The 26,986-nt window shown below is 45.0% G+C and overlaps 1 protein-coding gene across 1 annotated transcript in view; it reads left to right on the top strand.

The window, feature by feature from the left end:
- LOC147726371 (A disintegrin and metalloproteinase with thrombospondin motifs 12-like) overlaps positions 1-26,986 on the top strand; it is a 1,277,451-nt gene that overhangs the window by 834,479 nt on the left and 415,986 nt on the right. The window contains exon 7 of the mRNA XM_086963459.1: positions 5,090-5,263. Coding sequence (XP_086819585.1) covers positions 5,090-5,263 — 174 coding nt within the window. The remainder of the gene's footprint in view (positions 1-5,089; positions 5,264-26,986) is intronic.

Genomic DNA, 26,986 nt, shown 5'->3' with positions numbered 1-26,986 from the left:
ATGTGGAAATTCATTGCTCTATATATATATTAACTGATATGAGCAAAAAAAATAAGCGTGGACCGTTATTCACAATATTTTAAGCTGTTACTGGAAAGCCCATTACTGAGAGATGAAAGATAATGTTTGAAACTACTAGGTGCTCACAATCACCCCCAAAACTTGAGTGAATCGGTTAAGAGAACCTAAACCAAATAAGAATTATCAAGGATAGTCATGACAAGACACTGAAAGCCGCTGAAATCTCATTCACGTTTAGCGATTTCCATGTCTGTGTTTACTCATAAAATAAGGATATTTGGCTGCATAACTACATACATTACGAACGGACGCCATATTGAAAAGCCTTGTTTATTAGGTAAACCTGGGCCATATTCGACAAACCCAGAGAGCTGGTAGAATTTAATAAGGTTATCCAATCCCTTCCTGAGGGAAACCACCCTCTCCAGATGTTTTCCCAGTCCTCTTATATATATCATCATATAAAGAAATGGCTGATCTATTATTGTACCTGTTTCAGGACATCACCGATTCATGGGCCACAGCAGCAGAGGCCTCAGTTGTTGTCATTTCCAAAGGGGATAAAGATCCTTTATTATTGGCGAATTTACAATGTAAAACCCAATCCAAATGGCTAGCCAACTGTCTAGTGAGAGTTATACCAGACATCATACGCTCATCACAAACTGGCTTTATAAGGTGAAAGCACTGCAGTGACAACATAAGAAATAATTATGACTTCAAAATTGTATGCCTCACCAGTAGCAGCTATTTCACCGGATCTGAAAAAAATCTGAAGACAAACTGCAATAGGCCGTTCTTGGATCAGCATTGTTAAAGTACGTATTTGGTCATCACTTTATTAAAATGTTGATGTCACTTTATGTTTAACGTAGTACGAGAGCAGGAGTGAATGGAATACTGTCTGAAGGATTTAAATTCGAACAAGGAATGAGGCAAGAATATCCCCTCTTAACCTTTTTATTTCCATTAGATAAATAACTAATTCCAGTTTCCATCAGCACTAGTAAATCTTTAAAGAGAGGTCGAGTGGGTGGTAAAGTTACAAAGCAGCAGCTTTAACATATGTGTTTCATAATAAATAAATGCGGCCTATTACCTTTGATGTAACTTTTTTTAAAACAATTAAAACGTTGGCATCTTGCATAGCTCTTCCAAATGAACCAATCAAAACTACAGCCTTAATCACTGGCTTGTCATTCTAACCAACTCAGATCTACCGAATGGAGCATGAGTATTCCCACCCGGCAACCATCAGGCACACAATAATAACATTACAAATATGTACACAATTACATTTGTCACAACTACATAAAATCCCTCTTAAAAAGGCCTCATAAGGATTATCACATTGTAAATCTTCTATCCTCAAGGTTTGTTCAAGTGGGTCACCAACACCAAAAATCCTTCTCTACTATGGTAATCCGTGCTGTTCCATGCAACAAAATGCCATCCAACAAGCTTTGACCGTTGTATATTAAAAATCCGCTATTAAAATCGTGTAGCTTTTAACAAATGCTTTTCGCAATAAGTAAGCCAGGCTTACTAGCTTTTACATAGCTTTTCTTTATAAACAGATTAAGCCAATGAAATCTGATATACCTTTTCACAATGTACCAATAAGTCCTTTAGCCTGTACCATTTCTTGACACCATTACCAACATAACCCTACTGAAGTGTGCGAATGCTAGCAACCATCATGCATACAGTTATAAAATCAGAAATATGTATACATTTACAGTCATCTCTCCTTATGGTTTTTCAGAGGGATTAAGCAACACTAAAACTCTGTTATGCTACAGTAAACTGTGAGATTCCATGTAAAAAAATACCTCTCTGCAGATTTTAATAAAGTAATAACATTCCACCCTTGAATGCCTATTGACTTTAAAATATCCTTTTCATAATAATAAGTCAGGCAACTGACTTTATTGTAACTTTTCCTAATAAACAGATCTATCTTCTGGCCTTGGGCATTGGCTTACCACCATAACTAAAAAAAGCTCTGCTGTATTGAGTATCAGCATTGACAGATGGCAACCAAATAAGAATAAACACCATAATTATCCAACTATCTCGGAGCAGGGTCCAACACAATGGGAAACAGCCATTACAACGCAGTCATTCCAATGCACTACCTTTACAATGCAGTAATTACATCGCACACCATTACAACGCATGTCACTACAGCGAATGTCACTGCAACACATGCCATTACAATGCTAACCATTGCACGGCATGCCATTACAACACATTATAAGGTAAGATTTTTTAGTTTTAGGGTGGGTATGGGTTTCAGGGTACATGGGAATAATATTTTTTACCCTTACACTATCCAACACTTACCATCTGTTGCCCTAAAAGTATTATGCGTTGTAATGGTATGTGTTGTAATTGAATGTGTTGAAATGGTAGTTTTAAAAAATGCGTTGTAACGGCATGCGTTATAAAATCATGTGATGTAATGGAAGTTGCAGTGTAAAAACCCTGTCGTAAAAGCATGTGTTGTAATTGTTTGCGTTGTGACGTCATATATTCAACAGAATACTTTCGCTTGAAAAAGAGCCTGACTCAAACAGATGAATGTGCGATTGATTGCTGCAACTTTGAAGCTGAGAATGTATTCAGTGGAAGTACACAGCATTTGGCAAATCAAAAGCTGTACTCAATTGAACCAACATCTGGGTGCAGCCCCATTCTCTCCCTGTAGAATTTTTTTTGTGATCAAATGAGGTAATAGACAGGTGTGCTGTCAAGCCAGACCTAACATTGCATCTTAAACTAGAGTACCAAACATTTCAGGTAGGTAGGCAGATGAACCTGGAAGCAACAAATACATTATCTTTATAAATGTGTAACTTGTTAAAATATTAAAAGAACAAAATTAATGTCTTATTGCCACACATTTCAAGTTCATTTTGAGCGTTTTTCTTTAATGATATTAAACTAACTGCGTTAATATTAGTAAATTTAGCGATTAAACGTTTGATTTCAAGGGCGTTGAGACAGAAAGAGCTGTATCAAAAGTAGCATATCAACTGCAATGAACAGCACAGGGAGTGAAATGAATTTTTAATATGTCACCCTCTTTAATATCATATTGTTGAAAGATATAAAAGGTACCTAATTCAAATATGTGTGGTGCTTAAAATATTTTTCTTACTATACTGGATCAAAGAAATAAACTAAAAATGCTTGTTTCTAATGTATCAAATGATTCTTATACTACAAAATGCAATTGATCTTCAAGCTAAGGAAACTTGAATTTGAATCGGCGTTCTTGTGTTTTCTACACGTGCACATGCATAAAAGGCTAATGAGCATGAATATTTTATGGTCATCTGTATTGGACTCGAACAGAATTTTGATCAATTGCTTATCAATGCCTAACGTGGTTAATTCATCTTCCTCTGTTCTAGTATTGTCTCCAAGGGGGAACAGGACTGTAGAATGTAATTATTGATGTGTTGAATCAAAGCTTGTCTTCAGCATTAAGGGGCCCTACAAATATAATACTGACATTGCCCATTCTTTAAGAAGAAAAAGCACAAGTACTAATTATTTAACAATACAAAATAGAAAAAGAAGGGTTACATTAAAGGAAACACTTCAAGGCGTTTCCCACACAACGCCCTTATCATAGCTAGTTTTGGATTGGATTTACATATTTATGAATGAATTGTGACATTAATTCCCCATTCCGGATGATGTGTAGTCACAAAGGGGCAACATTTTGCATTTCTACCCATCAGCAGGTGACAGCTGTATCTCTTTGGGGAGCCCATGGCATTTATGAAAATCTTGCCAACACTGACATGCCAGGGGCTTCTGTCCACATTATGACATTTTCTAGAACACGTTCCCTTTGCCAGAGAGTATTCTAGCCCCTTGGCCTTCAATCCCTAGTGGACAGCAGCGACCAATGTTGTCTCACTTGGACACATTTCTGCTCCTACATCATTTTATTGGTAACTGGTGAGGCCAAACTCGCATTTTATAAAAACACGTTTGTCAGGACCTCGCATATTTAGTTTGTTTTCTGTTTTGCTTTGGGCTTGTGTTTTTCCTTCATCTCCAGCTCTTTTTGCAAGGTTCAATATTCAGCTAGGGTGAGTAAGTGACAGTGAAGTGACCCGCACCCATACAGCACCCATGACAATCATGTTACCTTCGAGATTGTCTATGAAAAAATAAACGTAACATTACTTCTGTCATGTCTAAAACATTATGGGGCAGATTTACAATAAACTAACGCTGCGCGATGCAGCAAGTCATTTTGCTGCACCGCGCTGCGTTAGTTTGGAAGCACAGGGATGCGATACAATTACAACAATGTGTTGTATCTTTGTGCTTCCCCCTGCATCGGCGCACAATCTGCTGCCATGCACCGACGCAGGCACCCTTGCACCATGGTGCAACGGTGCCTGTGTCACGGGGTGGTTGTTTATGTGCTGGAAGGGTTCCCTCCCTGCACAAAAACAATCAGAAATGGCGTTTTACAACTTCTATGTGTGCTGCATTAGCACACATGGAATTCGTAAAACATCTTTATTTAAACTAAAGGATTTTTTATGTGCAGGAAGGGACACCTTCCTGTATGTAAACAATCATTCGAGGCTATTTTCCTCATTCTGTGTGTGCTGCAAAATGCAGCACCCATAGAAAGAGGGAAAAAGCGAGGAGAAATGAATACATTTCTCCTCGCTGTGCCTCCCTATGCCTCCGCTGGGGAGGCGTTGCATTCAGACGTATTTCCAGATTTACGATTTCTTGCAAATCTGGAAATGTGTCTGGTTCCATGGCTGTTGGGTGGGAACACCCACAGCAACACCCATGGAACGCCCCTTTCACGCTTTTCTTGTCCTTGTAAATATGTGGCAGAAAAATGTGCTGCCGGTGCATCACAAAAAGTGATGCACTGTCAGCGCAAGGGGCTTGTAAATCTGCCCCTATGTTTGTAAATAAAACACAAACCACTATTTATGGTTTGTTTATCATGCATTAATAAGATGCCCTGATGGCATTTCAACCGTATGGTTTGAAGAATTCTTCTGTCTTTTATTTGTAGTGTTCTGCCAACTGTGGAGGCGGTTTCAAGACGCGGGACGTTCAGTGCATTGACGCTTATGAGAAAAGGTTTCTGAGACCCTTTCACTGCCAGCATCTTGGACCCAAACCGGCGCACAGCAAACGTTGCAAACCCGAGGCCTGTCTGCAGTGGGTTACTACGCCCTGGGATGAGGTACGTTATTATCTGTTGGTCACTAGGTATATAATAGAAAAATCCACAGTTTTTGCCATAGTCATTGCATTTAAATTATGCCATTAAACATGATTTGTTTTTTCGTCATGTATGTTCCAGCATTGAATATTGGGCCTGATTGTGCAACTTGATCACAGTTCACATCCATCCAGGTGAAAAGGCCACATTAGCGGGATTGATCTATGAGCAATATGAACAATAAAAAAGAACTATGAAATTCTAGATAAAATATTAGATGAATATCAGATATATTTGAGGGATACAAACGTTCAAAAGATAAAGAGAGATGATAAGGACTACAGGGATGGGAGGATTTATATATTTTCTCATAGAAAGGATAACCTTAAAGTAACAGGAGAAGGAAAAAGACAACGAGAAGAAACATCCAAACTAGCATTAAATTGACAGTTCTAGCACCCTCTCGTCAGTGGCCAGCTTGGTTAATACTGAAGAAACACCAGGTTCATCTGACCTAGAAAAAAGATCTACTTTTTTAGTGAAAATGGAGCGACTGAGGTAAGGTGTAAAAACCACTAGAAAAGATCAAAAACAAGAAGGGGGAAGGAGATGGCAGAAACACAGGCAGAAACAAGAGAGTGCAGAACGAAACAATTGCCATGTCCACCAAGTGCAAGACAACCTAAGAGATACAACAGTAGAAGAAAGAGTGGGAGGTTTGACACAAGAACTTATGATTGTTAACCTCTCCTCTAGAATGTTGTCTGAAATGTGTATCTGTACTTAGTAGAGGTTTGGGGTTTTGCCCCACCGAATTTTGAAATGACACAGATGTCTTTGTTGACTTGTATAAATGTACCAGATTAATAAAATTGAAAGATCACTTGATTCGGAATCCTGTAAGTGTGTACCAAGAGCATGGGGGAATATGTACCACCGACCCATATTGAACATACGTTACAGTTGATGATGTCACTACAGGATGAAATACCGTTTGAGGTTGATATGCTGAGAGCTGAATTGGACATTTCAGAAAATATGCAAATCTGTAGTGGTCTGAAGTCTTGATGTAAATTTATTCCAGTAGGGACACACCCTAACATAGATCTCTTTAGGGAGAGAGTCACCAAGGGCTTTCATAAAATCCTGGAACATCCAACTCCCCAAAATAGAATCAAATTTAACCTCTCAGTGGAGGAACATCAGGCACTCAAGGATTTTCAGATCTGCCCCTCCATTGTCATTCGAGAAGCAGACAAGGGAGGGGGAAGTGGTGATTATGGACAGGGAGAGTTACATGGAGGAAACCGACCGCCAGCTAGGTGATACTACATGCTACTGGAAGGTCCTGGAGAATCCTATTAAAACATTGAGTACCCATATTAATATGAGACTAGTGGAATGGCGGGAGGTTGGCCTACTAAGGGATGAGGAGTACAAGTATTTGGTGGTTAGTGAACCCTCCTTTCCTTGCATATATGTGCTCCCCAAAATAAATATGGGGGCCCATTTCCACCTGGACGTCCGTTTATTTTGGGGGTCAACTCCATGACAGATAAGCTGTCTGAATATGTAGGTCAATTCCTGCAACCCCTAGTTCGTAATTTGACAGCTTAAATCAAGGACAGCAAAGAAGACATCTTAAATAAATTTGAAGGTCTTGCATGGTCTGAAAATCTTCTCTTTGTCACCATGAAAATGGCCAGTCTATATACTTGCACCATGAAGGAATTTGGGGTGAAAGCTCTGGAACTCTTCCTGGGACAGAGAACTGCGGACCATTATATGCATAATGAAGTACTATTGAAAATGACAGATATCATCTTGTCTAAAAACTTTTTTCTGCACGATGCCCAATGGTACCATCAAAAACAGGGCACGGCGATGGGCTCCCGATTTGCTCCTGCTTATGCCGGACTCTTTATGGGTTGGTACGAGCAGGAGCATGCCTGGGGCCACCGTGCTGCGAATTGGACGGAACATATTATATTCTAGGGTAGATACATTGACGATGTGATCATGCTTTGGGATTGACCTGCCTCAGATTTGCTAGAGTATCATACTTTTCTCAATGAGAACCCATTCAGTGTACGACTCACTATCAATTTTAGTGGTGAACTTATTGATTTTTTGGATGTTACCTATTTTGTTCAGAATAACTGTATACAAAGTTCAATTCATCGAAAGAGTATAGCGTGTAAAAGCACTCTACATTCACACAGCGCACACCCCCGACACGTAAATACGGGAAGATGATACGCATGAGAAGGAACTGTAGCACTGAGGAGACTTTTCCAAAAATATCAAACAGACCAAACGGCGGATCCTAGCACATGCTTATCCCCGGGTGAATTAGAAGAGGCAGAAAAAAGGATCTCTAAAATATCCAGAGATACCACCCTGAAACCTAAGGACCCAGTTACTTTTAAGAAGGCCCCAGTCTCCTTCAATACTCACATTAATAGCCAGAGTGACAGGGTTTACAAAGTATTACGCAAACATTGGCTCCTACTCACCGATGTATCGAGTCTAAAAGAGGCGCTAGCCCCAAGACCGAAAGTAACATACAGGAGGGGTAGGAATCTGAGAGATTTATTGTGCCCCAGCTACATTACCACGCCAAGGACGACCACTTGGCTACCTCATACAACCAAGGGCTTTTATACCTGTAAAAATGGTAACATCTGCACATTAGGGAAAGATAGAACCAAATCTTTCAATTTCAATACCAGCCGGGTTCATCACATCAATCATCTAATTTATTGCAATACAAAGTACGTAACATATGTCCTGGGCTGCCCATGCAATTAGATCTATGTGGGCAGCACCATAAGATCGCTAAAAATTAGAATTCAGGAGCACTTGCATGCAATATGCAACTGTGATCATAAATACCCTATGACATTTCATATGCAAGAAAACCACTCTACTGACAATGAAGTATGGTTTATGGGTATTGATCACATATCGGCTAACCCAAGAGGGCTGGGATGGGGAACTAGCCCTCAGGAAGAACGAAGCAGGCTGGATATGCAAACTCCGTAGTGTTAAATTGGGGCATAATAGTGATGAAGAAATGCATTACTTCCTCTAGAAGGGGGGGAGGGAGGTGGATAGCTGGCTATGGTGTCTGGGCTCAGATTGTATGTCATTATTAGACTCCCTGAAGGTACGCTTGATGATGTATCTTCCAATGTCATGCATATAACTTTCTGTCTGATCTGCTCCTCTCCTACTCTCGCCTTATCATATGTAGTTCTGCATGCTGTGTCTTAACTCATGCACTGTGGATTAAATCAGCATAATCTCTTGTGATATTGAGATACCTCTTGTTTGGACGAGTTCACTCATACATTGTGTGAGCAATGGGTGCTGCCACCATTGGTTATCCCTTAAACATGTGGTCTTATTGTTTTTATCATATTAACTTACTTACTGGCAGTTTCGAATACTGTATCAAAACTTACCAGGTGTGACTCACTACATTTGACATTAGCATTTGGAGTGTTAGTGTGTATACCTGGTAATTATATGTACACATCGGTATATCATCTGATTATCATACCTTCATGCTTTTGGCATAATGGATAGGCTTACCATAGATGCCATAAATGTGCAAACTAGCTGTTTATCCTGCTGTGTACATTGGAGGGGTGTGTGGATCCACACCTACTTTTACACACTGGGTCTGACCCGCGAATATTTGATCGTTTTAAAGTGGCGGCCACATTGAACCCTCCGGCTAGCACATTTCATTGTAAAACAGAAACGAGATATCTCGAGTTACCATGATGATCCGTGAGGAAGTTTTTCTTGACTTGTAAGGATGGCTTATATCGAGTACCAGCAAAGAGAGGCTTGGGTCCCGTCACTATCCGGCCTGGACCACTATCATGAAATAAACAACAAAAGAGACGGACAGTTTGATTTCTTATTAGCAATGCACCACCTAGTGAAATAAGCTACCAGGCTAAACAACCATTTGTGTTGAATTAATACATTTTTTTATATAAAGTTATTTAGCAAAAAAGTTTTTGGCATCAAAATGAAACACAATATTTACATCGATACAAAAAATACATTCAATCAAAAAACAACATATACAACTCTGTGAAAACAACACAAAACAATTGTCGCAATAGTGTTAAGGAAGACAACTGTAGTATGCCTCAAGTGACTCAATTGGTGAGGCACCAGTCCTAAATGAAAAAACACAAGTGGGCTAGCAACTTCTTACATTGGCCTACTTGTAAACACCTACACAAGATACGCATACAGATTTATCCTAGAGTGCTGTGACAGGAAATAACACCTAAACTACTGCGTAGTTTCCTAGGGCCCGATGTAGGTAGGGCTTTACCGATCGGTATCGGCCGAAAATACCGATTTTTGGCCCTTACCGATCGGTAAACAGCCATCGAGATGTAGGGAACCAAAAACAGAACGAATCGGATAGAAAACCGATTCGGAATGTGTACCGAATGTGAAAGAATCCGATACGTACATACCGAAAATCGGATATGTAACGAATCGGAAAAACACCGATTCGGTTACAAAGACCGAATCGGTCCATGTACCGAATCGTTAGTGACACCGAATCGGAAAATCACCGATTCGGTCCTACTACCGATTCGTTAGTGACACCGAATCGGAAAATCACCGATTCGGTCCTACTACCGATTCGTTAGTGACACCGATTCGGAAAATCACCGATTCGGTCCATGTACCGAATCGGAAAAAATACCGATTCGGACATGATCCGATTCGGAAAACATGCCGATTCGTATGAATCTCCGATCGGGAAATTCCCCGATTCCGACAGTTGGGGAGATGTAGGGAGGCACAGAAACACCGAAATCGGCTCAAAATCGGTAGAATTCACTCGGTATTTACCATGGATTGCAATCAGGTGGTAACCAACTCCAACCCATATAAACAGTCCCAAAATGCATTGCAACTTGCAGGATGGCAGCTTTCTATGTCATTGCGAGGCGGCTACGGCTACAGCAGGAAGGACAGAGGGAATGGCTAAGAAATGAACAGGTCTACAGACAGAGGATAACCCTGTTCATGCTCACTGAGGCTGAGATCCTACAGAGATACAGGCTGGACTCTGACACCATACTTGAGCTCATCAGGGACCTTAAGCCATACTTGGACCACCACACCCCAAGGGCACACGCCATCCCTGCGCACGTCCAGGTGCTATGCAGCCTACACCTGGTAGCGTCTGGCAGCTATCAAAGTGGAGTAGCAGCAGCAGGAGGGGTGAGCCAGAGCAGCCTGTCAAGGTTCTTCCACATATTCCTTGACGCCATGATAGACAGGATGGACCAATACATCTCATTCCCTGCAACCCACGCAGAACTGCTACAAACCAAAGCGGACTTCTACCAGATGGCACACTTTCCCCAAGTCATCGGTTGCATAGATGGCACGCATATTCCGATTTGCCCACCAGCGGACACCGAATACATATACCGCAATCGGAAATCGACACACACCATCAACGTGCAGGTGATCTGCAATGCCAAGTGCACCATCACAGACCTGGTAGCAAAATTTCCAGGGAGTACCCATGACTCCTATATATTCCAACAGAGCGGCATATATGCACGGCTGATGGCTGGCGATTTTGGAGAAGGATACCTCCTAGGTGAGCCACATCATCAGACCCCCATTACACATAGTAGGTAGGTGTAATACATGTGTGCATGTGTCTAATGTGACCCCTTTCTCTTCCAGGCGACAGTGCATATGCCCTCCGCTCATTCATACTCACCCCCTACCTCAACCCCTCCACACCCAGCCAAAGGAGGTATAACCGGGCCCACATACGCACCAGGAATGTTGTTGAACGGACCTTTGGCATCTGGAAAAGTAGATTCAGATGCCTGCACAAGAGTGGAGGTGCAAGGCAGTATACCCCCATCACCTGCTGCAAGATCATAGCTGTATGTGCAATGTTACACAACCTTGCGGTCAAGAAGGGCACTGAGGTGGAGTTGTCTGACTACGAGGACTATGACGACGACGAAGCTGTGCCACTGACACAGCCAGCTGGGGTGTGTACGCCATGTGATGGCAGATACAGACGTGAGGAGATCACTGAAAACTATTTCTGACTGAGTACAGATGCAAAGACAGCTAAATGTTGCTTGGAAAATAAAATTTTTAATAGTGATGCACCACAGTTACATCACTGAAGTGCATCAAAAAATGGAGTCTGTCAAAACAAATAAAGTCCAGGGTTCTGGTTTGATCATCCCCCCTTGCCAGCCTATTTTTTGGCCCGCTTTCCAGACCCACTGGGGTGTCCCTCGGCCCCCTCCGAATGGCCTGCAGCATCAGCGGATCGCCTGGTGCTCCTCCTTGGCTCTGATGCAGCGCTGGCCGGGCTGCTGCGGCTGCTGCTGTCTCCAGCATCACCCAGGTCCAGGGCAGGATTGGAGGCGGCGTTTGATATTAACATGGCCTCCATGGCCGTGGTGATCCTGGCCATCCCCCTGGTCAGCTCAGCCGTGTGCTGACTGAGCACCGACTCCTGATTTGAGCTTCGGTGGCACAGCTGTGCGGTCGCCGCTGCAAGGCGGGCCATGGCCCGGTTGAGCACCCGGGCATCCCTCCTGCGCGCAACCTCATGCTCCTCCTGCCTGGCAGAGGAGTGGGTGATGGCAGTGGTCAGCCTGCCCAACCCTGCTGCCACCTCCTTGTTGCTGTCCACAACAGCCTGGAACCCCTTCACCAACTCCCCCATCTGCAGGTTGTGCTGCAGGAGCTGGCGTTGGCAGGCCATGGTGGATCTGGCCTGTTGGCGCTGGATTTTGACCATCTGGCCCTCCAGGCCCAGGAACACACTGCCCTCCCGTGCTGGTGCAGCAGTGGTGGTGGTGGTGGTGGTGGTGGCACGGCGTCTGGCACTGCTGCCTCCGGCCTGCTGAGTGGGCTGGGGTGCCACTGGTGGTGGTGTGGTGCTGGCCGGTCCCGGAGCCCCTGCTCCCAGGACAGGTAGGACGGGTGGCAAGGCCACGGTTGTGGCAGGAGCTGTTGTCGGCGGAATGGTCTGCCTTGTAGGGGAGTTGTATGGTGAAAATTGCAAGGGGGGTGAGCTGGGCAGTACTGGGGAGTGCACTGCCTGGAAATCAATCACCAGGACTCCCTCCATTCCAAGCCCTGGGGTGTCTCCTTCCTCATCCTCATCCTCCTCCTCCTGGCCAGGCTGGCTGGTGCTCGGCCCTGCCACTGCAGTATGTGATGTCGAAGCTCCCTCTGCTGCCACAGTGGTGCCGCCTGATGGTGCCCCTAGGTACAAAGAAGCAAATGTAAACTGAGTGCCGATGTATTACAGTCAGTACAATTATGGCATTCCACATGTCCTTGCATCTCCTTACACCGTGTCACACTGTTTCCTGTCTTGTGATTCTGCACTGACATATTTGGCTAACTTCTGCTGACTACATGTACCATGATGCTTGTCTCTTGTATGTTGGTGACAGTACAGTGCTGGTGTTTGCCTATGCATTGTGTCTAATGGGGAGGTGTCTGGTAGGGTGTGTCATGATGCGCATGCTTCTTACCTGTAGCTGTGGCCATCGCAGTGCTGTCCAGGGTCCCGATCCCTACGATGCTCTCCCTCTCGATGGTGCTGGAGACAATTTCCTCCAGCTCGGTGAGGGGTGGCGCCGGGTTCTTGCCTCCTCCGGTGTGTCCTGCCTGCCTTTGGAGGTCGGCCAGCTTCCTCTTGGTGAGGCTGCGGAGGTCATAAAACCTTTTCTTAAGTTCCTCAATGGACCTGGGGGTGACTCCAGCAGCATTGACCTTCTGGGCGATGTCTGCCCACAATCTCCTCTTGGTGCTGTCTGGCACGTTGAGGGACAGCTTGCCAAAGAGCTGGCGGTGCACCCTCACCACCTCCTCAACCAGCACCTGAAGTTCTGTGGTGGTGAATTTGGGCTTCCTCTTTTGGGAGGACTTCTGGCTTCCTGCCTGATCTGCCATTTTCTTCTGCTCCTGCTCAGTCTGCAACCTCCTTCTCCCACTGCTGCTAACTGTGTGTTGGGCTCAGGCAGGCTTTCCAGAAACTTCTAGAAACTTCTTAATTGGCTGCACCTGCCAGGGTTGCCACTCCCTGTTTGGGTGGGGGAGGGGGAGCCACCGCATTGGCTGAATCGCCTATTGCCGAGTCGGCTTTTACCGATTCGGTAAAATCCGAATCGGTAAAATCCGAATCGGTAAAATCCGATTCGGTAAAAGCCGAATCGGTTCATGCAATGCATTCCTATGGGCTTTTTCGCCATGGGTCTATGATTGCCGATTCGGTTTTTACCGAATCGGCTTTTACCGAATCGGTATTCGCCGAATCGGAAATATCCGATTCGGTGGTAGCCGATTCGGTGTTTTCCGATTCGTTGTTGGCCGATTCGGTAATTTCCGATTCGGACCGAGCTGAATCGGAACGTACCGAATCTCATTACCGATGCCGACCGAATCGGTTTTCATTCGGTATTTTTTTCCTACATCTCGTTTTCCGATTTCAGAATACCGATTCGGCCCGCCTCGGTATTTTGAAATCGGAAAATCCCGTTTACCTACATCGGGGCCCAAGTGTATTAATTGGTTCGTATCAGGCCGATAATGTTTTGTATCTTGGAGGTAAAAAACGCCGACGCGTTTCGAACCCAATGAAAATCTGCGGGTTCTCCTCAGGACACGGACTGGAGGGTCGTTGTCGCTGTGAAATAATAATTAAAAAATTGATATCAGTAAAGAAACTGCCTCTCAGGAATCACTCTCTCAGACTCTAGCCCTAATTAAAATAAATGTACCTTGTCGGTGAAGGGTTCAAGATGCTCCCTGTAAACAAATTAAGCATGGGCGGAAAATCCGTTACGCTCGCGGATTTTGCGGATTTTCGGGAAATTCGCAATCCGCGAGATTTGCGAATTTCCCGCAAAATCCGCAAATTCGCACGCAGCGGATTTTTTTTGCGGCGCGCGGCGTTGGTGATACAATTTTTGCGGCGCGCGGCGTTTATCATCGTTTGCCGAGTTGTTTTTCTCGATAGTTTGCGAGTGCTGCGCCATTTTGGATCTTGCTGTGTGATCCCGCGGCAATTGGCAAGCGCGATTACGTCATCGCGGCTTGCCAGCGATAGTTTGTCAACGCGAGTACGGCGAGGAGTACGGCGAGATCATGTCTCGCGGTACTTCGCAATTACGAGATTTGAGATGCGGCGAGCAGCAAGAATCTCGCACAAGCGAAAATATAAAATTTGCAATTCTGCACAAGAAATCCACCAGCAAGCAGCATAAACCTTCTTGAAATGATGATTTTTATCTGAATAACTCCTTAGGTTGACATTTGCCTGCACTTTTTTAGCGAGGAGTCCATTTTGGGGAGGGGGGGAGAGGGGTGGGAGGAAGGAAGTGCTCCACAGTCTTCAACTTCCTGTTCCTGTTCAGCAGGCTCCTCCCAGTGCTTTGTCCATCTCCTGGTCACTTTTCATTTGGATCTGGAGCTGGAAGGATTACTTTTTGTGGATGCTGCTGGATCTTTGGATTTGAGGCCTTTTTGACTTTCTTTGGATCACTGTTGGATTAGAAATTTTACAAGTAAGTTTGTTTGGGGCATTACAGTTGCTGCAACTAAAATTTTGGAATTTTCGATTTTTGGGCTGTTTTGGGGCCTTTTGCCCAGGGGTACTCAGTGGTGGGTGGACTGAGTCTTTCTGTGGGTTGTCTTGAACTTAAACATCATGGAGGGCATGGATGGATTGGGATTGTGCTGATTTTTCAGTGATTTTCGTTTTTTGGGGCTGTACTTGTGGCCTTTTCACCAGGGGTATTTGAGTCTAGCATGGGCCTAGTCTTTCTGTGGGCTGTCTTGAACTTAAACATTATGGAGGCCATGGATGGAATGGGATTGTGCTGATTTTTCAGTGATTTTCGTTTTTCGGGGCTGTACTTGTGGCCTTTTCACTAGGGGTATTTGAGTCTAGCATGGGCCTAGTCTTTCTGTGGGCTGTCTTGAACTTAAACATCATGGAGGGCATGGATGGAATGGGATTGTGCTGATTTTGCAGTGTTTTTCGATTTTTGGGGGTGTTCATGGGGAGGGACAGGCCATGTGGCTGGTGGCCATTTTGAGTGCTGCTACAGGCACTGGCCATGTGCTGGGAGAGGCAAGTGGCCATTTTGAATGCAGGCTTTGTTGTTAGGCCTGCAACCATTTTGCCTACTTTTCAACCTTTATGCCCAGGGGTAGTGAGTCTTGCATGGGCCTAGTCTTTCTGTGGGTTGTCTTGAATTTAAAAATCATGGAGGGCATGGATGGATTGGGATTGTGCTGATTTTTCAGTGATTTTCGTTTTTTGGGGCTGTACTTGTGGCCTTTTCACCAGGGGTATTTGAGTCTAGCATGGGCCTAGTCTTTCTGTGGGCTGTCTTGAACTTAAACATCATGGAGGCCATGGATGGAATGGGATTGTGCTGATTTTGCAGTGTTTTTTGATTTTTGGGGGTGTTCATGGGGAGGGACAGGCCATGTGGCTGGTGGCCATTTTGAGTGCTGCTACAGGCACTGGCCATGTGCTGGGAGAGGCAAGTGGCCATTTTGAATGCAGGCTTTGTTGTTAGGCCTGCAACCATTTTGCCTACTTTTCAACCTTTATGCCCAGGGGTAGTGAGTCTTGCATGGGCCTAGTCTTTCTGTGGGTTGTCTTGAATTTAAACATCATGGAGGGCATGGATGGATTGGGATTGTGCTGATTTTTCAGTGATTTTCGTTTTTTGGGGCTGTACTTGTGGCCTTTTCACCAGGGGTATTTGAGTCTAGCATGGGCCTAGTCTTTCTGTGGGCTGTCTTGAACTTAAACATCATGGAGGCCATGGATGGAATGGGAATGGGATTGTGCTGATTTTGCAGTGTTTTTCGATTTTTGGGGGTGTTCATGGGGAGGGACAGGCCACGTGGCTGGTGGCCATTTTGAGTGCTGCTACAGGCACTGGCCATGTGCTGGGAGAGGCAAGTGGCCATTTTGAATGCAGGCTTTGTTGTTAGGCCTGCAACCATTTTGCCTACTTTTCAACCTTTATGCCCAGTGAGTCTTGCATGGGCCTAGTCTTTCTGTGGTTTGTCTTGAACTTAAACATCATGGAGGGCATGGATGGAGTGGGATTGTGGTGATTTTGCAGTGTTTTTCGATTTTTGGGGGTATTCATGGGGAGGGACAGGCCATGTGGCTGGTGGCCATTTTGAGTGCTGCTACAGGCACTGGCCATGTGCTGGGAGGCAAGTGGCCATTTTGAATGCAGGCTTTGTTGTTAGGCCTGCAACCATTTTGCCTACTTTTCAACCTTTATGCCCAGGGGTAGTGAGTCTTGCATGGACCTAGTCTTTCTGTGGGTTGTCTTCAATTTAAACATTATGGAGGGCATGGATGGATTGGGATTGTGCTGATTTTTCAGTGATTTTCGTTTTTTGGGGCTGTACTTGTGGCCTTTTCACCAGGGGTATTTGAGTCTAGCATGGGCCTAGTCTTTCTGTGGGCTGTATGGAACTTAAACATCATGGAGGGCATGGATGGATTGGGATTGTGTTGATTTTTCAGTGATTTTCGTTTTTTGGGGCTGTACTTGTGGCCTTTTCACCAGGGGTATTTGAGTCTAGCATGGGCCTAGTCTTTCTGTGGGCTGTCTTGAACTTAAACATCATGGAGGCCATGGATGGAATGGGATTGTGCTGATTTTGCAGTGTTTTTCGATTTTTGGGGGTGTTCATGGGGAGGGACAGGCCATGTGGCTGGTGGCCATTTTGAGTGCTGCTACAGGCACTGGCCATGTGCTGGGAGAGGCAAGTGGCCATTTTGAATGCAGGCTTTGTTGTTAGGCCTGCAACCATTTTGCCTACTTTTCAACCTTTATGCCCAGGGGTAGTGAGTCTTGCATGGGCCTAGTCTTTCTGTGGGTTGTCTTGAATTTAAACATCATGGAGGGCATGGATGTATTGGGATTGTGCGGATTTTTCAGTGATTTTCGTTTTTTTGGGGCTGTACTTGTGGCTTTTTCACCAGGGGTATTTGAGTCTAGCATGGGCCTAGTCTTTCTGTGGGCTGTCTTGAACTTAAACATCATGGAGGGCATGGATGGATTGGGATTGTGCTGATTTGTCAGTGATTTTCGTTTTTGGGGGCTGTACTTGTGGCCTTTTCACCAGGGGTATTTGAGTCTAGCATGGGCCTAGTCTTTCTGTGGGCTGTCTTGAACTTAAACATCATGGAGGGCATGGATGGAATGGGATTGTGCTGATTTTGCAGTGTTTTTCGATTTTTGGGGGTGTTCATGGGGAGGGACAGGCCATGTGGCTGGTGGCCATTTTGAGTGCTGCTACAGGCACTGGCCATGTGCTGGGAGGCAAGTGGCCATTTTGAATGCAGGCTTTGTTGTTAGGCCTGCAACCATTTTGCCTACTTTTCAACCTTTATGCCCAGGGGTAGTGAGTCTTGCATGGGCCTAGTCTTTCTGTGGGTTGTCTTGAATTTAAACATCATGGAGGGCATGGATGGATTGGGATTGTGCTGATTTTTCAGTGATTTTCGTTTTTTGGGGCTGTACTTGTGGCCTTTTCACCAGGGGCATTTGAGTCTAGCATGGGCCTAGTCTTTCTGTGGGCTGTCTTGAACTTAAACATCATGGAGGGCATGGATGGATTGGGATTGTGCTGATTTTTCAGTGATTTTCGTTTTTTGGGGCTGTACTTGTGGCCTTTTCACCAGGGGTATTTGAGTCTAGCATGGGCCTAGTCTTTCTGTGGGCTGTCTTGAACTTAAACATCATGGAGGGCATGGATGGAATGGGATTGTGCTGATTTTTCTGTTTTTTTTCCAATTTTTTTGTGGTGAATAACTGAACTGATGTTCCTCTGTCTTCCATTGTTTTTAGGTGCACAAGACTCAAGAGAACCACCAGTGCCAGGAAGAAGTCCTGCAGCGGTGTGTGTGTGCAGCATAACGTCACGCGACGTCACGTCTGGCCTCAGACAACTCTACAATTCGTGCAACTGCGGCCTGCTGTCTGACCTGCTCTGAAGAAGATGGCCCCAAAAAAAGTTCTCCGTAGCTCCTCTAGCAAGAAAGTTGCTAGTAAGGAGCAGAAGAAGCAAGTTACCAAGGAGGCTGGTGTGCCAACCGCCACGTTTTTTGGGAGAAAAAAAAAAGTACGCCTGCAGCAGCAGCAGGATCTGCTGGGGACCAAGCTGGGAGCAGCACCCCTGCTCCATTGGGTTCAGTGCCTCCACCACCACGCCAACTTAAGTCAAAGCCCTTGAGTGCTTCAGAGGCAGTCAGTGTACTTCTCCAATCACCATCGACCAGTGATGTTGGCTCATCGCAAGAAAGTAGCAGCAATGTCCCTGAATCAACACAGGTTGTTGTAACTCATCTGACAAGTGTTGAACAACCACAGCCGCAACAACAACATGTGCAAGTAGTACAAGCCCAAGTACATGTGGAAGGAGAGGCAGCGCAAGGAGATGCGCAAGCAGAGGTGCATGGAGGGTCACAAGTGCCCACAATAGTTGTTCCTCCCGAAGTAGGGGCACATCAGGAAATTGACAATCAGACCGAGGTATCATTTGAGGAAGCCACTCCTCCTGATGATCATTCATTGTCTTCCACATCCCTAGCAAGGAAAAGATCAAGGGGGTGTCTACATCTTCTTCAAGCTCACCTCCTACTGATGATCTGGATGACGAATGGGTACCACAACGGCAGCCTGAGAGTGAGGCACACCATGATCTGACAAAGATACCTAAGCGTAAAAGGAAGGTCATCGAAAAACTCATACCTATGGAGTGTGATGAGGCTCAACAAGAAGTGACAGATACTGCTGGTGATGAAGCCTCTCACGATGACGACGAGCCAGTCATCACAAAGGTCACTGCAGCCCCACCGGGCATGCAGCAAAGAGACATTTTGACCCTATCCCGAGAAGCTGCTGAGCGTGATGATGATGTCGACGAGGAGGCAATGGAAATGGAAACACAACAATCATTAGATTTGGAGTTAAGTAGTACACCAACACCTACCGCTTCCATATTTCTTCCTCGCAAGAAGGTACCCACCTCGACCTCAATTCGTGGTGGTGAAAGTGCAAAACGTACTGAAGTTCGGCAATCCACATCCTCCACTTCATCTGGCATTAGCAGCAGGACCACCACCACCAGTATCGCCGCCTCCTCCGGCCCCCAAAGACATTTCAAGTCCACAGTTTGGGACTTCTTTAGTGTTTCCACAAAAAAGGAAAACCTCGCCATTTGTAGCATTTGTAAGTTGGCAGTTAGTTGTGGTAAGTTTGGTTCCAACTATGGTACCGGAGGCCAGAGAGGTCATCTTGAAAGAAAGCACGCTGTCCAATGGTTTGCGCACCTACAGGTGATCAAGGAAGCCCGAATTGCACGTAATGAAAACGTTGATTTTTCATCTGATGATGACGAGGAGGAAGAAGACGATTCAAACACTTCACTTACACCCAGTACCCCTGTCAGCAGCACATCCCATGTGAGGCACACTAAGAGTGTGGGAGAGAGTGAGACATCAATGCGGAAAAGTTCATCAGCGAGCGTAACTGGGTCGAAGATATCATCATCATCCCGTAAATCCTTGGTCCAGGGCAACATTAAAAAGATGTTGTTTACAGAAGCGCAATATGAACGCAACCACCCACTGACGCGTCTGTATAACACTAAGCTGGCTAAAATGCTAGCTCTGGACCTTCTCCCTTTTTCTTTTGTAGAAGGGGTTGGTTTTCTAGAATTAGTGGCAGCGCTCTGCCCTAAATGGAAGGTTCCTAGCCGGTTCTATTTTGCCCGAGTTGCGGTTCCAGCACTACATGAAGATGTTCTGAAGGTGATTGGGGCAGCTTTGCAGAAGAGTGCTGTTCACACTATACATCTGACAACAGACATGTGGACCAGTGGCGCAGGCGCTGATTACATGTGCATCACTGCACACTGGGTCTCTTTTTCAGGGGCTAAAGCAAAGCTAAACGCAGGTGTTGACGCGGACATTGTTTTTAAAGCTGCTCGGAAACATGCAACACTAGCCATGTTTGGTTTGGAGAAACGTCACACAGCAGAAAACATTTTGGATGTCTTTAACACAAAGGTCCTTAACTGCCTGTCCCCACTAAAACGCCAGGTTGGTTATGTTTCCACGGACAATGGCGCCAATATAGTTAAGAAACAACAAAACAATTTGCCAGTACTGTGCAATTATTTTATATATATTAACAGAAGAGCTACTAATTACTCCTCTGCAAAGACCAATCTTTCAGTCCACACAGATTATGAAACCATCAGTGTTTATTTTATCATTTTAGCTGAACTGTCTTCCAGTTCTAGTTCATATATTTCATGGAATTTTTATTCTGCAATATTTACAAATACATGTCTATATCGTCTGTCAATATACATAACGCAGGGGAGGAACAGGGAACTGAATGCAGGAACAGATAAATCAATAGGTTATTAGACAATTAGACAATTGACACAAAACATCGACACTAGACAACAATCAACATTCATGGCTATCTACAGGGGGTTGGGGCGGTAGGGGTTGGTGGCGTTCCTTTCAAGGTGTTTATCACAGAGCCACAGGGTGTGACCTAACTGAATTAACAGTATACCTTGGTTGCATTTATCATTTTCAAATCATTTTCAAATCCTACTGGATGTATGCTTCCATTCACTATTTTACCAAAAAACACAATTCTAAGCCACCTAACACATAGCGCCTCAAACTGGTCGACGCGTTTCGAATCCTAAAATTTTAATAGGATTCTCCTCAGGACCGTGCAAAAATCAATCTGTGAAAAAATAATAAAAAGCAAACTGTCAGTGGAAGGTAGAGGGACTCTCAACTCACATTTAGCATCCAACCACATTCAAAACATTACCTGTCAATGAGGTGACTTGGGCACGATGATTTAGCTGAAAAATCAAAGGACATTTATAATCAGAAACTATCTTGATCTCTAGGATTACCTACACTCGATTGTACATAAAAAGTTTAGAAGACTCACTAGATTAAAGTGCTGACAGGAACCTTAGGTGAGCATCCTCGCTGTTGCAAAATCCATCGCCTCTATTAATTCTTAGTCAAATCCACGATCGCACCTCGACCAAAGTCTACAAAAAGAGAGAGAATACGGAATGCCGCTTTAAATGTGCTGCTTCAGGCTCCTTGCTAGAAAACCATTAACGCCTGTCACGATCGGTGTCAGTTTCAAAAGGGGATAGGGGCCGCTTTCAGTGCGCTGGGTTCGGGGCTTCGCACTCAACTAGGTTGGTGAATCTCTCCTCTTAACCACGGAGCAAAACGGGTGGCTCACTGTTTACCTGGGGTTTGTGTGCGTCTTCGTCCTCCACTAGGTCGCGGTTCTCAATATGCGCGATGCTAGTGATCACCGGGTCGTTCTGTTTTGAAGTAGCGGTTATTTCCGGGTATTAGCGCTAAGATTGATGGGAGTTGTAGTTCAATTGGTGGGGTTCATGGGGCTTGTAGTCCAAGTGCTACCTAGAGAAAGTCGTAGTTTTAGGTGGTGGGTTACATGGGAATTGTAGTTTGGGTGAACGTATTGCACTTTATGTAGATTGGGAGCCTCCGCTTAGCAACAGGTGCTAAGGCAGATGAGTCGAAGTGGGTTTAAGAGACACTTAGGTCTAGATATGCAGAATTCGCGAATGTATGAAGGATTACTCAGAGGTGGGGATCGCTGGCGGAAATCCAATGGCAAGTCTTACAAACTATATAGTTCCGACATTTCGTTAAGTCCTTGTGTAGCCGTATTAAACTTCAAAATAAGCATGGCTTCTCTTTGGCGTAGTTTGGCCTCTACATCTCCGCCTCGGGGGTCATGATCAATCTTCGATATTATGGTCCATTTCAGATCTTGTTCACCATGTAGTTCATCGAGCCAGTGTTGGACCAATGGGGCGGTCACAACTTTTCTCTCTTATTCAGAACAATTACAACAATTTCATGTCACGACTTTCTCTAGGTAGCACTTGGACTACAAGCCCCATGAACCCCACCAATTGAACTACAACTCCCATCAATCTTAGCGCTAATACCCGGAAATAACCGCTACTTCAAAACAGAACGACCCGGTGATCACTAGCATCGCGCATATTGAGAACCGCGACCTAGTGGAGGACGAAGACGCACACAAACCCCAGGTAAACAGTGAGCCACCCGTTTTGCTCCGTGGTTAAGAGGAGAGATTCACCAACCTAGTTGAGTGCGAAGCCCCGAACCCAGCGCACTGAAAGCGGCCCCTATCCCCTTTTGAAACTGACACCGATCGTGACAGGCGTTAATGGTTTTCTAGCAAGGAGCCTGAAGCAGCACATTTAAAGCGGCATTCCGTATTCTCTCTCTTTTTGTAGACTTTGGTCGAGGTGCGATCGTGGATTTGACTAAGAATTAATAGAGGCGATGGATTTTGCAACAGCGAGGATGCTCACCTAAGGTTCCTGTCAGCACTTTAATCTAGTGAGTCTTCTAAACTTTTTATGTACAATCGAGTGTAGGTAATCCTAGAGATCAAGATAGTTTCTGATTATAAATGTCCTTTGATTTTTCAGCTAAATCATCGTGCCCAAGTCACCTCATTGACAGGTAATGTTTTGAATGTGGTTGGATGCTAAATGTGAGTTGAGAGTCCCTCTACCTTCCACTGACAGTTTGCTTTTTATTATTTTTTCACAGATTGATTTTTGCACGGTCCTGAGGAGAATCCTATTAAAATTTTAGGATTCGAAACGCGTCGACCAGTTTGAGGCGCTATGTGTTAGGTGGCTTAGAATTGTGTTTTTTGGTAAAATAGTGAATGGAAGCATACATCCAGTAGGATTTGAAAATGATTTGAAAATGATAAATGCAACCAAGGTATACTGTTAATTCAGTTAGGTCACACCCTGTGGCTCTGTGATAAACACCTTGAAAGGAACGCCACCAACCCCTACCGCCCCAACCCCCTGTAGATAGCCATGAATGTTGATTGTTGTCTAGTGTCGATGTTTTGTGTCAATTGTCTAATTGTCTAATAACATATTGATTTATCTGTTCCTGCATTCAGTTCCCTGTTCCTCCCCTGCGTTATGTATATTGACAGACGATATAGACATGTATTTGTAAATATTGCAGAATAAAAATTCCATGAAATATATGAACTAGAACTGGAAGACAGTTCAGCTAAAATGATAAAATAAACACTGATGGTTTCATAATCTGTGTGGACTGAAAGATTGGTCTTTGCAGAGGAGTAATTAGTAGCTCTTCTGTTAATATATATAAAATAATTGCACAGTACTGGCAAATTGTTTTGTTGTTTCTTGAATGGGCGCAGCCTTACTGTGCCATACGCCAGACCCGGTTTGTTACATGCCAATATAGTTAAGGCCATGAGGGACGGTGACTATTTCAGAGTGCCGTGTTTGGCGCACTGTATAAACCTGGTTGTCCAAAAATTCTTGGGTAATAAAGGCAGTGCAGCGTACAGTGTATTTGGACACCTGCCGAAAAATGTGCAAGCATTTCAGCCATTCTTTTAAGGCCCGGAAGCAGCTGAGGAGCCTGCTATATCAACGTCAAATGCCAGTGAAAGCACTCATCCAGGAGGTGGTAACACGTTGGAACTCAACCTTCTACATGCTTGAGCGTCTGTATGAGCAGTATACGGAACTCGATCAATATTTCCTTACAGAGGGTACAGAGGAGCTGAGGATGGGTGCGGCGCAATGGAACATAGTTCAAAGCCTGACACGCATGCTTCGTCCTTTTGAGTTCTTCACGCGTGCAGTCAGCAAGGAGGACTCTAATTTGGGAAAAGCTATCCCATTGTTGTACATGCTGGAGGACCAACTGAAGGAGGTGTGTTCTGTGTTTGAAAAAGATGACAAAAACCAAGACTCTTTGCTTCTGACTGAGAAATTATTAGAGCTCCTACAAGGTGATGAACGTCTTAAAAAGATCCACTCAGAACAGCATTACATTTGTGCTACTATTCTGGATCCACGCTACAAAAAGGCGCTGGCAGGCCAAGCATTCTTTCCTTTTGATGATGAACATGTTCCAAAGTACAAACGTTGGCTAGCCTTGTCAGCCAAGAGGTTTGAAAGAGAACGGCTGAAAATTGAAGGAAATGGCAGAACATCAGCAGGCCATCCCCAGTCAAAACAATCCACTTCTGCACCTGTGGCTGTGGCACAAGTGACCTCTCAGCCGTTAAAGACACCGGCAACCGGATCATCTGCACGAGACACAACAGAAACATTGGAGGCTGAAGAGGATTGGCTAGCTCTGCGTGGGTTTGGTTCTCAAAAGGTCAGAGGCACAGCAAGAGCTAAGCAAAGTGGAGGAACCTTTGATGAGGACCATGAGTCGATGGTGAAGGACTATCTGAATGACTCAACAGAGGTCTATGTTAATTCTGACCCATTGGTGTATTGGCATGGGAAAAAAGAATTGTGGCCACAGCTCACCAACCTGGCTTTAAACTACTTGTCTTGCCCACTCGCAAGTGTGTCTTCTGAACGGGTTTTCAGTGCTGCTGGTGGCATTGTAACTCCCAAACGGAGCCGCCTCTCGCCCAAAAATGTGGAGAGGTTAACAATGATCAAGATGAATCAGCACCTCATACCACCAGATTTCAGAGTACGAGAAAGCGTGCCGGATGAAGAGGAGGTAGCCAGCAACATAGATGAGGGAATTTCTACTCTGTCAGGTGACACTGAGCTCACCCTGCCTGAATTCGCAGAGTATGATGACGAAGCCTTATTCTTATTCCTGGACCGTGATACCGAGCCCTGAAAATGAGACAACGAATCAATAACTTTCTTTTTCATCCTTATTCACTTTTATTCCTGTGTGTCTGTCTTTCTTTGTTGTGCACAGTTAATATATTTCAAACTTTAATCAGATAATCACAAAATCAAGCCCATCAGCAGAACTGTCTTCACTGGTTTGCTAATTGATTTGAAGTTGCCGCAGTCTGCATTCCTCAGGTTCACAAGTTCAGAAGAACATGCTCCTCTATCCTCCTCCTCCAGACTCCTATTTCCATCAAACCAGAGGGCTGGTTTACGCCCAATGAAGAAAGACTCAGCACTTGTGGGGGTGTTGTTGTACCTCTTTGCAGGTGAGTTGACGGCTCTGGGGCCATTGCTGGGAAGCTCTAATACCGGATAAAAGTGTTTTGGACCAAATCCCAGGCGGAATTTTTTTTGTGTTTTTGATGACTTGCTTGCCTTTGAGGTGCTCTTAGGGGGGGTTCCGTCTGTTTGTGGGTGAGTTTCGTGGTCTGGGAGCACTACTGGGACACTCTAATCTTGATTGCATTTGCTTTTCAGGAAATCCGTCGTGGCAATCCCGACTTATGGCCTAGCTACGCAGCGCGTTTGGACCGAAGGCCGAGAAATATTGCAAGTATGAGATTTTGCTTTTGGCCTGTTTGGGGGTGTTATGCTTCTTGGCGGGTGGGTTGGCGGGTCTTGGGGCATTCCTGGGATGGTCTAATACCGGGTAGAAGTGGTTGGGACAAAATCCAGGCCGATTTTTTTTTTGGCTATTTCTGACATTTTGCTCAATGTAGCGTTTTCGGGGGCCTGTTTGGGGGGCTTCCTGGTGTTTGTGGGTGAGTTTCGGGGTCTGGGAGCACTGCTGGGACACTCTAATCTTGATTGCATTTGCTTTTCAGGAAATCCGTCGTGGCAACCCCGACTTATGGCCTAGCTACGCAGCGCGTTTGGACCGAAGGGCGAGAAATATTGCAAGTATGAGATTTTGCTTTTGGCCTGTTTGGGGGTGTTATGCTTCTTGGCGGGTGGGTTGGCGGGTCTTGGGGCATTCCTGGGATGGTCTAATACCGGGTAGAAGTGGTTGGGACAAAATCCAGGCCGATTTTTTTTTGGCTATTTCTGACATTTTGCTCAATGTAGCGTTTTCAGGGGCCTGTTTGGGGGGCTTCCTGGTGTTTGTGGGTGTGTTTCGGGGTCTGGGCGCACTGCTGGCTATATATACTTTACTTTGCAAGAGGTTTGAAGCAAATCCATGGTGGCAGAGGGGAGTTAGGGCCTAGCTGCAGAGCGCGCGCGGAGTGATTTGGGAAATTTGTGAAAAATTGACTAAGTCCCCATTTTTGTACTTTTGCTCTTTGGCTGTTTGGGGGTCTTCTACTCGTTTCCTCCTGTGTTGACGGCTCTGGGGCCATTGCTGGGAAGCTCTAATACCGGATAAAAGTGTTTTGGACCAAATCCCAGGCGGAATTTTTTTTGTGTTTTTGATGACTTGCTTGCCTTTGAGGTGCTATTAGGGGGGGTTCCGTCTGTTTGTGGGTGAGTTCCGTGGTCTGGGAGCACTGCTGGGACACTCTAATCTTGATTGCATTTGCTTTTCAGGAAATCAGTTGTGGCAACCCCGACTTATGGCCTAGCTACGCAGCGCGTTTGGACCGAAGGCCGAGAAATATTGCAAGTATGAGATTTTGCTTTTGGCCTGTTTGGGGGTCTTATGCTTCTTGGCGGGCGGGTTGGCGGGTCTTGGGGCATTCCTGGGAAGGTCTAATACCGGGTAGAAGTGGTTGGGACAAAATCCTCGCGGAAAAGCCTTTTGGCACTTTTTGTAACTGAGGGTTCGTTAGGGTTAGCCCTAGCAGCAGGATTGCATGTGTTTCGGGGTGTTCTAGATTT

The sequence above is a fragment of the Lissotriton vulgaris genome, chromosome 3_1, assembly GCF_964263255.1.
Source record: "Lissotriton vulgaris chromosome 3_1, aLisVul1.2, whole genome shotgun sequence".
NCBI classification, from domain to species: domain Eukaryota; kingdom Metazoa; phylum Chordata; class Amphibia; order Caudata; family Salamandridae; genus Lissotriton; species Lissotriton vulgaris.
Note: the sequence above shows the minus strand (reverse complement) of the source record. Positions and strands in the feature narration are given on the sequence as shown.